The 14111-nt window shown below is 38.2% G+C and overlaps 1 protein-coding gene across 1 annotated transcript in view; it reads left to right on the top strand.

Annotated features, from left to right (window-relative positions):
* The window catches only part of ZNF283 (zinc finger protein 283), a 32611-nt gene that overhangs the window by 8680 nt on the left and 9820 nt on the right, over positions 1 to 14111 (top strand). The window contains exons 4-5 of the mRNA XM_037820635.1: positions 4702 to 4789; positions 6528 to 6654. Coding sequence (XP_037676563.1) covers positions 4702 to 4789; positions 6528 to 6654 — 215 coding nt within the window. The remainder of the gene's footprint in view (positions 1 to 4701; positions 4790 to 6527; positions 6655 to 14111) is intronic.

Here is a 14111-nt window from a genome sequence, read left to right as displayed (position 1 = left end):
CCTCAACTGTGTTTCTTTGATTAATTCTGAGAGGAACTTTGTTTCTTCTGATGGCTTGATTTGTGTGTTTGGAGTTGGATTCTCCATATCGTCTGGTTTTATCATATGCATTGAGATTTTCTGTTGTTTTTGGCCTCTTGGCATTTGCTCTGCTTGACAGGGTTCTTTCAATTTTTAAAAAAAACCGATCTAATTTTTCAGAAACACAGTTTGGTGACGTACACTTTCTCTAACTAACCAGCAGATGGCGTCTGTGAGTCACCTATACCTCTCAAGTCATTTCTCCACCTTGTTCCCGCCGTGAGTGGGGAAATGATTCCTGTGGGGTCCAGCCGGAGAACTCAGCCTGGGTGTGTTGCTGGAGCTGTCCGCCCTGAATGCGGGGCACTTGTACGGGTGGCCAGGGAGGAAGGACAGCCTCAATATTCAAATCCCCCTTGTTCCCGGAGATTCAAGTCCGCCGCAAGAGTCCAAGCCTTCATTTCATTTCAGCCCCAGCCCCTCTCTCTTGCTGTCCCACAAACCACCGGACTTGGCGTAGTGTCCCTGGGTTCTCTGAGCAGGTCCCCCCTCCCAGCTGTGATCCTCCAGGACCTCTGCCGAGGGAATGCCGTGCTATGTCACCAGTGCGCGCCGTCCCTCAAGGGAAGCCCCGGACCGCTGGGCCATCCCGGGGCACTTTCAGCCTGATGCAGAAATGGCTGAACGGGGCATCTCCACACCCCCCTCCTTACACAGTTCCTCCTTCCCAGCTCTGGGACAACTGGCGGGGTTCTGGGCTGTGGGCACGGCCCCAGGCAGGAGTTTATCCAGCCCTCCCAGGAGCGAGCTGCTAGCCGCGGGGTTTCTTTCGGCTTCTGGCTCTCCCCTCAGTTCCCCCCGCCCCAGGGATATCTGCAGCAGGCTGTCTTCCAGGCCAGACACTGAGAGGCCAGCCCAGCCCCCACTTGCTGTGTTTTACTGCGTGGTTCCCAGAATCGCAGCTGCAGCCGCTCCTGGGTTTTTCCCTTTTATTATTATTTTTTTTTTTATTAAAAGAGCCAGTCGGTCTCCAGATGCCAAACCCTGGCTTCCCCAGACTGCCATGTGGCTGCGGGACTTCCAGCCAGCATACTCACTTGTTTCAGAATGCAGACTCCCAGTTTCACCAAGTATACAGCCCCTGGGAACTAGCAGATCTCGTCCAGCTGGCGCATCACTGTAACCAGTATTCTGGGTCACTCTCTGGTCCTTATCTAGTGTTTCTCACGGAGGTGTCCCTTTGCCCTGTCTCACCTAGCCGCCATCTTAGTTCTTCTCTCTTCTTTTTTATTGTAAGCATTTAGAGCTACAGATCTCCCTTTCAGCAGTGCCTTTGCTCCATCCCATAAGTTTTGGTATGTTGTATCTTCATTTTCATTTGCATCAAGATATTTCCTAATCTTGCTTCTGATTTCCTCTTTAACCTACTGGTTGTTTAAGAGTATTTTGTTTAATTTCCACATATTTGCGAATTTTCTTTTTCTCCCTTTGTTATTGATTTCTAGCTTCATTCTGTTGTGGTCAGAGAATATACATTGTATGATTTAAATATTTTTTAGTTTATTGAAACTTGTTTTGTGACTTAATTTATGGTCTATCCTGGAGATTGATCCATGTGCACCCGACAAGAATGTGTTAACTATTTTTGTTGGGTGCAGTCTTCTATATATGTCTTTTAGTTCTAGTTGGTTTCATGTATCATTCAAGTCCTGTACTTACTTATTGATCTTCTGACTAGATGTTCTAACCTTATTGAGAGTGGTATGTTAATCTCCTACTATTAATTTTAAAATGTCAATTTTGTCCTTCAAATCTGTCAGTATTTGCTTCATACATTTTGGGACTCTGCTGTAAGTTGCATATATATTTATAATTGTTACATCTCCCTGTTGATTTGTCCCCTTTATCAGTAGGTATTGACCATCTTTGTCCCTTGTAACTGTTTTTGACTTGAAGTCTGTTTTATCTGATATTGGTATAGCCACCCTGTCATTTGGTTACTACTTGCATTGTTTATTTTTCCCATCATCAGCCTACTTGTATTGTTGAGTTTAAGGTGAATCTTTTGCAGATAGCATAGAGTTGGGTCATGCTTTTTTATCCAATAGCTGCCCTCAGAGCTGGGCCCCCAGCAATCTGAATTCGCTAATCAAAAGCTGTGACCAGCAATTGGCTGTGCAGCCCCCTCTTCTTGGGGAAGAGGATTCTTATGTCCCTTTCTGTTAAGCATCAACTAGCCAGCGACTGGACCCTGTGGTAGTCTTCCCTAAGAATGTGGGATGGGCGCCAGTAGCCACCATGTGGTGAGAGCAATTTACAGTTCTTCACTGTAATTTATCAGCCTTTTCCTTCTGCTCTTCCCTGGATGCTGTACAATGTTCCTCTGGCCTCTGGAGTTTCAAAACTGGTTGTTTCAGACAGTTCCCATCTAAAAATAATTGTTTTGGTAGATGGACTGAGTCCTGGAGCTTCCTACTCTGCCACTTTTCCCTAAAGTATCTTCTGAGAACCTTTTTTGCTCATGTTGTTATTTAGTAATTATAATGTGCTCATGTGCTCAAGGCTGGGTTGTGAAATTTTAGTTAGCATTATAAGGAAGCAGGATTGAGAAATTACTATGAGAAAAATGGAAAGAGTGCAATTACATTTCTTTTATTAAAATAGGTTAAGGGATATGTAACTTTCTCCATTTTCAAAAATAGTAGCCAACTTATATTAAGCAATTATTGTATGGCACTAAGTATTTTATGAATTTTCGTTATCTTCAACACAACCATCCATGTGGATACTGTTCTTCTTTCTCTTTTATTAATAAGGAAACAGAGACTTTGAGAAATTGGTAACTGTCAAGTTCAGATTCACACCCTTGAAAGTCTGACACAAGAGTCTTTTTCAGTAGAATATACCTCTCACATTAAGCATCCTTTATCACCTACCTCCCTCACCAAGAAATTGATCATGCATGTCTTTTTCCATCAGTTAATATGAACCAAAACCATCATTATCAATAAGAATATAGTGGATCATAATTTATTAATCATTTTGCCTACTGAATATTACATAGCTTCTAATTCTTAGTTATCAAAAATTATTTTTGTTGAGTATCTTTGTGCCTACATTTGTATATTTCTCCAGCTGTTTCTTAAGGGTACATTTTTAGAAGTGGAATTATGGGTAAAATTTTGCTCCAAATGTGAGACCCTGTGATAATAGTACTGGGGGTGGGGGCGGGTGGTAATACAGTGGCTAAAAGAAATACTTGCTTCCTTTAAGACAAAAGACAAATTTAAATAAAAATAAGTGTAAGCTCCCTTTAGCCAATGTATGGACAGATGAGTAGAAAAATGGGGACAAAAAGTAAATGAATAATAGGAAGGGATTGGAGGATGGGATGTTTTGGGAGTTCTTTTTTACTTTAATTTTTGATCTTATTTTTTTTGTGTGTGGTAATGAAAACGTTCAAAAATTAATTGTGGTGATGAGTGAACAACTATATAATGGTACTTGAACAATTGATTGTACACGTTGGATGACTGTATGGTATGTGAATATATCGCAATAAAATTGAATTAAAAAAAAAGAATAAGTGTAAGGCAGCCAGCGATAAAGGCCAATAGAGCAATCAGTGCAGGTGACTGCCTCAGGGGCTTACTGTTGGTTCATGACCAAATTTTACTGAACCTATGGAAACTCTGTGGAGGCAAATGGAATTTATTCTGTAAGCTTTATACCTTACAGTTTTTATTCTATAATGTTAGTTGCAAGGGGAGACTAATAGGATCAGGTGATTCAGCAGTTGTCTGGAGGGTATTGTGTCTGAAAATACAGGTTCAAAAGCAAAATACACTTATCTGTCAAGAAGACATGAAATGAAGCAGGATCAAGTCTTTAATATATGCATGATATTTCTTGGATAATTTCAGTCATTTTTTTCTAGGCAGGAAATGGGTAGACTGAAAAATCATAGGGTTGGTATAATGCATCACTGTGGTTGCAACAGTTATGCAGAATATCTAAACAAAAAGAAGAAAATTTTGATCACAATGAAAATGTAAACAATATTAATATATAGATGTATAACTTCCCAATATTTTTTTTCATGTGGGATATTAATATATACGTATTTTTTCATCTACTCATATACATATATTTTAAAAATATAATTATATATCCCATAACCTCTTTTTTCCATTGACAATATATCTTGAGTCTTCCCCTACTTAGCATGTACTGTTGTATTCCATTCCATGGCTGTTTTTATGTGTATTTAAGCAGCTAGCTTTTTGAAATTAGTCAATTGTCTGAGTAATTCCTTGTATATACTTCCTACTTCCATGTCTTGACCAACTTTATTCAGTTCTCAGGCCATGAAGGAGGTTCTAGTTGGACAATTTGGCCCCTTCACAGCTCTGAGATGTGGGAATGGAGGAAAAAGGATCTGATTTAGGCAAGACCGACAGCCTAATCTTAGGTGGAGATCAGCATCCCCAGAATTGGACACTGGCCATAAACCTTGGGGTTTCAGGAGAAAAGTTTAGATTCCATAAATGGTGTGGGGGATGAGGGTGGGATTGGGTGGGAGCAGAAGCTGGAATGGAGTGGATAAAAATTTACATTAGCTTAAGTCAGGATGAAATCACTTAAGCACAGCTTGTCTAAAGTTTCTTTATCCTCTCCCAGGTCTGGCTTCTCTGGACTCTGTGCTTTACCAGTTGAAGAACCCCATGGAGGATTAATTAGCTCTTTCAGTTCTAGAACAATGACTGAAGTAAGTTGGTATTTCTCTCTCCTTGAAAAATTGTGATTTTAAGTCATGTGGATATTTTCATTAATTATCCTAAAGTTTTCTACCTAACAGGACCCCATCCCTGAACCTGCTTCTTAGTTCCTCCTGTTCCAGTGAAGAATGATGCCAAGTAGTCTGAGTCCTCCGTGTGTGCCCCTCCTTTTTCCAGTCAGTGTTACCATGTTTGTTGAGTACATTATTCAGCATCTCTTGTGTGCTCAGTCTTCTATCAGGAGCAGTGATGAAGCAGTGACGGATTGGAGTCCCCTGAGGGAGCTTTTGTCAAAGAATATAGTTAATTATTAGCACACTTTTACTTGTATACAAGGGAAACCAGTAGTAGCTTGATTTCATCTAACAAGAGCACAAACAGGATTCGTGTAAGAGAAAAAGGAAAGAGGAGAGAACCGAAGACTGCAGACGTTTTGAAAACATAAATGATGCTGATAAGTGGACAGCTATCAAAAAGGCCAGTTGAGGTATTCTGCACTTAGATGGCTGCATGATCACCCAGCAGAACAGTTTCATTCATTTATGGATTCTCCGGAAGGGTTTAGGTGTTTAACTGTGACATATCCATGGCAGGCTGTCCCCAGCAGTGCCCTTTGTTAGAACCTCCGTTCAGCTAGGTCTGCCCATTTCCTTTAACAGAATTTCCAGGTCCCACCTAAAGTCTGTGGTGTGTTGAGTTAGTGTGAGGGTCCCATTGTATTACACCCAAAAAACTTGGGATTCTTCCTTAATCCAGAATTTTCCAGAGAAATAAGATGGAATTTGGGATTGCTTGGTCTTGGCTTCAGTTTATGGTTAACCTCAAGCTTTGTGAGGCTTTAGGAGATGGGAGTGAGTGTTTCCTTGCAGGGATTCCCTAAGAGATGAACACCAGTGTCAAAATCCATTTTGTCAATGTCCAGTATGTGTGGGTCTTGGGTGACATCTGTGTGATGTGCAACATCCTTCCTTGGTATTCTCTAACTCAGAAACAAGGGAGATGTTAAGTGAGGAATGATCAGTGGTAACAAGTAAGAAGATGATCCAGATGCATGAGTAATAGTTGATAACAGATTCCCAGAATTAAGAAAATCTTTAGTTTTGTTCTACCTAAATATATAAGTATAATAGAGTAATTAATCTGATATATCCATAGGATGAACTGATTTACAGCTTATAAAAACTTTATTCTTCATAAGGGAAAACTCTTATGATGTACTCTAACAGAATTGTCAACTTGAGGCTTGAAGATATAACTTAATTTAATGGAAATCATTTTTCTAACATAGAGATTTTATAGTACATTTGGAAAAAAGTTTTCATGCTTTTTTCTTACTTCTTAAAGGGAAAAGATGATGTAGCCGTTCACAATTACAAAGAATTTATAAGGCAGGTACATACCAGGTTGTGTGCTTATATATATAGACACTATTTTATTTAATAGAGAAGTTGGAATTTTTTTTTATAGAACCAGACAGGTTTGGATAGCTGACTTATCTCACAGCATCCAGTAAGTTTTTTTCTTCTGTTATAGGATTCCTCTAGAACATGTGGTCACTTTGCTTTAGTTGCACTGATTTCCTAATTTTTTCCTACTTGTATCACAGGCTTCCAGACTACTTGGTTGTTGTATTTCCCCCTTCTTGCAATGTTATCCTTCATACTTTCTTCTTTCCTCTTGAAATATTTTCTTTAATTTCACAAATAATATGTGGGTTTTTGGCTTTAGGGATTGGTGACATTCAGGGACGTGGCCATAGACTTCTCTCAAGAGGAGTGGGAGTGCCTGGACCCTGCTCAGAGGGACTTGTACGTGGATGTGATGTTGGAGAACTACAGCAACTTGGTCTCACTGGGTAAGGTCGTCTGCCTGAAATAACTTAGAATCTGCTGTCTGAAAATGAGGTTTCTGCATTAGGAATTTCAGGGCTGTCTTTCTAGAAACACCTTCCTTTGACCTTTCCTGCCATTACCTGCTTCAAAGCCAGATATGACTACCTTACTGGAGCAAAGGGAAGAGCCCTGGATGGCTGTGAGGGAAGGGATAAGAAATTGGAACCTGGATGGGGGAAGGCTAGGCAGAGGCGGGGGAAACCATCGTTGCAGGGAACAGCCTCCCAAGTTGTAGAGGAGAAGGAGGAAATCCAGGGGCCAAGGCTGGGGTGGAGCAGGTGAGGAGAGCTGAAGGCCTGAGGCCTGGGAAGAAATGGAGATCTCAGTTTGAGCTACCAAAGGAACTTCATCTTGATCCCATTTATTACTCTTCTTATTTTTCTTCTTATATTTCCCTCACATTTCAGTGAGAGGGTGTTCTCTTTCTTTTCCAGTGCAACCATTTTGCCTGTAGTTTGGATTCAACTGCTTTCTAGCTTGTCTTTTGCAGAAAGACAGAGACACCCCTCACCCCACCCCACCCCAAATATATGCATCCATTCATATATTCTGCAAATATTTATCAAGTGCCTACTCAGTAAGCGGCACTATGCTGGGTGCTATCAGTGCAATCATGAACAAGGTTCTAACTTGCCCATTCTTGTGGAGCTTATGTTGTCATGGGGAGAAACATAAAATAAGTAAATAAATGAATGGATAAATAAGATCACAAATGAAACAAGTTTTGCAAGAAAGATGAATAGCTTAAGGGAGTAGAAAAAGATGGAGATTGACAGGGCTAATTTAGATAAGACTGTCAGGGAAGGCTCTCTTGAACAGAGACATACAACCTGGGATGATGCTGGTGAATACCTGGGGGAGTGGTGAATCAGTCACAGTGCCGAGCAAATGCAGAGGCCCTGTGGTTGGAAAGCAGCTCTGTTGGAGGAACTGTAAGAAGGCCAGGGCAGGGTTGGGTAAAGGAGAGTGTACTTAGGTCAGGCAGATGGGTAAGGGCCAGATATATATGGTTGTGTTTTTGTTGTTGTTGTTTATTTGCTTTTGAATTTGGCTTGTTTCGTCTCTTTCAATTTGAAAGAGTTCATAAGCCTTTCCTTGACTTCCATATCTTTGATGCTTTTGAAGACTATAGGCCAGTTATTTTGTACAATGTCCCTCAGTTTGGGTTTGTGTGCTATTTCCTCATGATTAGATTTAGGTTATGGGTCTTTGGCAGGAATATCACAGAATCAGTGCTATGTTCTCCTTGCAGTCTGTCAGGCCGTGCAAGTGATTTGTCATTACTGATGATGCTACTTTGATCACTAGATTGTGGTGGGGACTGCCAGGCTTCCTCACTGTAAAATTATTCTTTTTTCCTTTAATACGTATTTTGTGGGGAGGAAGTTTGAGACTATGAAATATCTCATTCCTCTTCAGATTTATTAATATATTGGATTTCTGTTGAGTGGGTTGTAATCTGTTCTTCTCATTAGTTTTTTTTTTTTTTTTCAGGTTATGTACATCCTATGTGTTTTTTTTTTTAATTTTAATTTTGAAATAAATTCAAACTTACAGTAAACAGTTGCAAAAATAATACAAACCCCATACACAGAACTCCAGCATACCCCAACCCCCTTCCACTGATACCCCGATCTACCAACTTTAATATTTTCTCACTTTAACCATTTCTTTCTTTCCCTCCCTCCCTCCCTGTCTATCGTCCATCATCTATTGCTCTGTCTTCTGAACACATGAAAGCAAGTTGCGCACATCCTTGAACAAATAATATAATTCACATATACATTTTCTATGAACAAGAATATTCATTTATGAAATCACATTAAGTGTAGTTAAGTTCAAGAAATTTAACATTGATATAAAGCTTACATTCTATACTTCGTTTTTTTCTTTTTTCCCAGTTGTGTCCTTTTGAGTCTTTTCTCTTCTATTCTTAGATCTCATCTATGGCATTTAATTGTCATTATCTATTTAGACTTTTTTTCAATTGTGGAAACATATATACAGCATAAATCTTCCCATTCCAACCTCTCCCAAGCATTCCATTTAGTGGGATTAATCACATTCACAATATTGCAATGCCATCACCTTCCCACCATCCATTACTAGAAATTTTCCTTCACCCCAAACAGAAACCCTAGACTCATTTCTTATTAACTCCCCATTGCCCCTTCCCCCACTTCTCATAACCCATACTCTACTTTTCATCTCTATGATCATATTCTCTGATACTTTCTTTGTGTTTAGTGTGGGGCTTAAATTTAACATCTTAAGTCTATAACAATCTTGTTTTCTTTGATACCAACTTAACTTCAATAGGACACGTAAACTATGTTCCTATACTCCTCCATTCCCCCACCTTTATGTAGTTCTTGTCAAAAATTACATATTTTACATTGAGTCCAAAACCACTGATTTATCATTACACTTTATGTATTTTAGATCCTGTAGGAAGTAGATAGTGGAGTTACAAATCAAAAATACAGTAGTATTGGTATTTATATTTACCATGTGATCTTTACTGGAAATCTTTATTTCTTCATGTGGTTTCAGTTAATTGTTTAGTGTCCCTTCCTTTCAGCCTGCTCAGTTCCCTTTAGCATTTCTTATAGGACTGATCTATTGGTGATGAAGTCCCTCAGCTTTTGATTATCCAGGAATGTTTTCATCTTCCCCTCATTTTTAACCTCCAGGTGTTTGTGAATTTTCTGTCTCTGATGGTTATTGACTTCTGTTTGTATTCCATTCATTAGTTATTTTGATGCTTGAAATATTTTCATGTCAGATTTTACCTTCATGATGACTTCTGTGTCCCTATGGCATGTCTCCATCAGTTTTTGAGCACCTTCTTTGTTTTCTGACAAGATACTATAAGCTTATCTTGTAGTTTCTCTACTCTAACCTTAAAATTAGCTATTTCTCCAAGATGTCCTGATTCCTTTAAGTGGAGAATGGTGGTTGGAAGCCAAGGTCTAGATACTAGGTTTCTCACTGCTCCTAGGCCCTCTTAGTGAACAGAGCTAGGGATATCCATATATACATATATGCACACACATTTACAATATGTGTGTGTGTTTATATGTATATGATTCTTTATTTGTATATATTGAAAATCATAAGTTCACACTGGTATTTCCAATTCCAATCCAACACTACAGGTTACATTTCAGTTTATTCACTTTCTGTATTTCTAATTTCCTTCTCTAACAGTGAAAAACCTGACTTATGTTATCCTTAAAATATTTACTTATTTGATCAATCTCACTATGAATAACCAATCTCCCATCACCAGCCCCATCCACCTTGATCATGTGATTGCCTTCCTCATCCCACTTGGGTTTTGACACCTGGGCCAGGTCAGTCACACACAAACACCTGTCCTTACCCTGTTTGTGTTCTGACTCCCCACATGGGGCAGCCCTTTTACTTGGACTCTCCTCTCCCTGCTTAACATTTAATACCCTGCTTTGGGCATCTGCACTCCCCTACACCATGCTGTAAATGGCTCCCTTCCTCTGCTCCATCTAATAGCTGAATTGTTTGGTAGGGAAAATGGGCTGTTCATTTTCTTAATGGTGTCTCTATGAACAGAGTATTTAAGTCCAACTTATTTTTTTTCTTTCTTTTGATTTCTTCTTTGATCCCTGATTTATTTAGAAATATTTTGTTTAATTCCCACAAATTTGGAGATTTTTTAAATATCCTTTTCTTCTTGATGTGTAATTTAATTCTGTTGTTATCAGATAACATCTTCTGCATGATATCAATCTTTTGAAATTTATTGAGATTTGTTTTATGCCCCAGTATATGCCATGGTCCAACTTGGTGAATGTTCCATATGCACTTGAAAAGAATGTGCTTTCTGCATTTGTTGGATATAGTGTTCAGTAAATGTAAATTCAATCAAGTTAGTTGATAGTGTTAAAATCTTCAATATTCTTACTGATGTTTTGGCTGCTGCTTCCTATATGTTCTTTCTTGTTCTATTATTGCCGAGAGGAGGTTTAAGTTTCCAACTATGATTGAATTTGTATGTTTCTCCGTTTAGGCCTAAAAATAGTATTTTGAAGCCTACTATTGGATATATATACACTTAGAATCATTATGCTTTCTTGAAGAATTGACCTTTATCATCATGAAATGTCTCTGTTTAGGTCTGCTAATATTCCTTGACTTGAAGTCTACTTATTCTGATATCAATATAGCCATACCAGTTTGCAAGATAAGTCTTTTTTCATTCTTTTGCTTTCAGCCTATCCATGTATTGACATTTAAAATGTATCTATTTCTCATTGGTTTGAGTCCATTCACCCTAAAGAACTTTAGCGTTTCTTATATTATGGGGTTGCTAACAATGACTTCTTTCATCTTTATTTTTTCTGAAAGTACCTTTATTTCACCTTTATTTTTGAAGGATGTTTTCATTGAATATGGAATTCCAAGTTGATAGTTTTTTCTTTCTATGGGCTTTAAAGATATTATTCCAGTGTTTTCTGACCTTGATATGTATTGTGATATGACAGCTATCATTCTTATTAATCATTTTATGAACTCTTTATTCTCGTACTGTTTTTAAGTTTTTCTCTCTATTTTGGGTCTGCAAGAGTATGATTATAAAGTTCCTGGATATGGTATTCCTTACATTTATCATGTTTGAGGTTCTCTTACTTTCTTTTGATCTGTGGGTTGACGTCTTTTACTGAACTTGTGGAAATATCAGCCACTGTATTTTCAAATACTTTTTTTCTGCTTTTTCTTTCTCCTTCTGAGACTCGGGTTACATGTATGTTAGATCATTTGATATTGTCCTATAAATCACTGAGGTGCTATTCATATTTTCCCTTTAATCTTTTTTCTCTTTGTACTTCAATTTGGATGATGTCGTTAACCTGTCTTCAAGTCACTGATGTTTTTCCCCCATAGTATCCAATTGCTGTTAAACACAACCAGTGAAGGTTTCATTCCATATAGTATATTTCAGTTCTAGATTTATGTTTGTTCTGTGGGTCTGCTTCTATTTACTATGTTTTTTCCTGATCATGTGTCAAATTTTCCTGCTTCTTCACCAATCTAGTAATTTTCTATTATATACTAGACATTATATATGATATGTTATAGTGACTTGGGAATTTAACTATCTTCCTAACCATTATTGAGAATTGTTCCAGGTAAATAAATTATTGGTAGATCACAGTGATCTCTCTGAGGATTGATTTTGGGCTTTTTGAGAGCAGATATATTTTTGGTTTTGTCCTTCGTTTTTGGTATAGCACTTATTCTAGGGCAGCAGTTGTCAGAGTGTGATCTGAATACTCTTGGGGGTCCCCCAAATCCTTTTAGTGGTTCCACAAGGTAAAAGCTATTCTCATAACAATACTAAGATGTTATTTGCCATTTTCACTATGGTGACATTTTCACTGATGGAGCAGAATCAGTAGGGGGTAAATCTTCTCTTCGTTTTAACATGTATCAAAGCAGAGTAACCAAACTGAACAAATAATTATTGTATTCTTTGCTGCCACAAACTTGCAGTTAGAAAAATGCCAGTTTCACTTAAGAATGTCTCGAGGAGCAGTAAAAGGTATACATTTTATGAAATCTTCACCCTGAGTATACATTTTAAAAATATTTTGTGTGATGACATGGGAAATATGCATTGAGCTCTTCTGCTATATACCAAAGTTTGATGGTTGGCTTGAGGGAAACCACTATGCAGTTGTTTCATTTGTGATTCACTGGATTCCATTTTTTACTTGAAAGAATGATTGACAGGCAAACTATTATTATTCAGACTTGGGTGGTTGGTAGACATTTTCTCACAAGCAAGGCTGTCAATTCAAGAAGAACAACTGGCAATATTGGTATAATTAAAACTTTCAAGTAAAAATTAGGATTTTGGAAAACGTATCCACCATCATGAGCTTTACAGTGTCCCGATACATAAAGACTTTTCTGATGAGATAGATGGTCCTGTTAAAAAGTATGAATTTTTTTAATGTTGCGTAAGTACTTACTGAAATATGTCAACATTTCAAAGATCTGCCTAAGTCTGTGTACCACTATTTTCCAGATGGCCAATACATGATGTTACAAAATTATGCAAGGATAAAAGATCCATCCAAAGTGCAAGACAGATCAATGGATTATAATGTAACATAGTATGAAAAGTTTGCTTTTATGGTTTCAGATTCTACATTGCAACTAACATTTAAGAAACTACTACTTCTCAAGTTTTGTTGTGGTATTGAATAATAATATTCCAAATTATCTGAATGGGCTGCGTTTTCCAACCACATGTCTATGGGAAGTCACGGTTACTACAATTTAGGCCTTGTAGTTAATTATACGTGACTAAAATTACTTCTCTTATTCACATCCATTATTCACATAGTTGAGCATAGTTAATAGCTCAACTATGAAGTGTTATACATGTGAAAAATACTAAACCTATATACTTGATATTGCAAATATCTTGAGCAAGCACAGGATTCACCAATAGTTTAAGTGTAAGGGATACTGAGACCCAAAAGTTTGAGAAATACTGCTCCAAGTTGTGGTTTTTACTTTCAACTTACGAACTTCATGAGGTCTCAACTGAATACTTAACATGTTCATTGAGGTCTTTCCACTCTGGCTGGGTTGGAACACCAATGTACAACTTCTAGAATATCAGATCAGCAATCAGTACCCCATCTGCCTCGTGGAGATTCCCATGCTGGATGCACAGCTTAACAGTTGGTTACAGACCCAAGGAGGGGGATCCCTACATAGATTTCTGGGGCTCCTTTGTGTGACTTTTCCTGTACTGAACCCTGTCCCATAAATTTCAGCCACCTTGCAGCCCTAAAAATCAGATCCCTTTTTCCTTTGCCCAGTGAGATCACTGCTTTCTATTTGGATTCATTTTCCTGTATCTTGATTTGGAGGATGCACCAAAGCAGAGTCAATATGAAATTCAACTGATATGTTTCTCTTCTCTAAAAGTTTTTAAGGCATGTCTGGTTCCAATTTTATGGTTTTGTAGTTGTTTATAGTGAGAGAGTAAATCTAGTAGCAATCTATCCTGCATGGCTGGGACCAGATATCTCTCATGTTCATTTTGAAGAACATTTTTCCTGAATAGAATTCTAGGTTGAAAGCTTGTTTTCTTTCAGTCCTTAAAGATGTCATTCCTGTGTCTATGGGCTTGCATGGTTTCTGATGTGAAGTCAGCTGTGCTGGTTTGAATCTGTTATATACCCCATAAAAAACTATGTCCTTTCAATCTACCCTTGTGGGGGTAGACCTATTGTGTGTGGAATCTTTTGATTAGGTTGTTTCCATGGAGATGTGACCCACCCAATTGTGGGCGGGACCTTTGATTAGATTATCTCTATGGAGATTTGAGCCCGCATATTCATGGTGGGTCTTAATTAATTCA

Source organism: Choloepus didactylus, chromosome 27 (assembly GCF_015220235.1).
Source record: "Choloepus didactylus isolate mChoDid1 chromosome 27, mChoDid1.pri, whole genome shotgun sequence".
Lineage (NCBI taxonomy): Eukaryota > Metazoa > Chordata > Mammalia > Pilosa > Megalonychidae > Choloepus > Choloepus didactylus.
The sequence above is the reverse complement of the archived record's forward strand: the minus strand, read 5'-3'. Positions and strand labels throughout refer to the sequence as shown.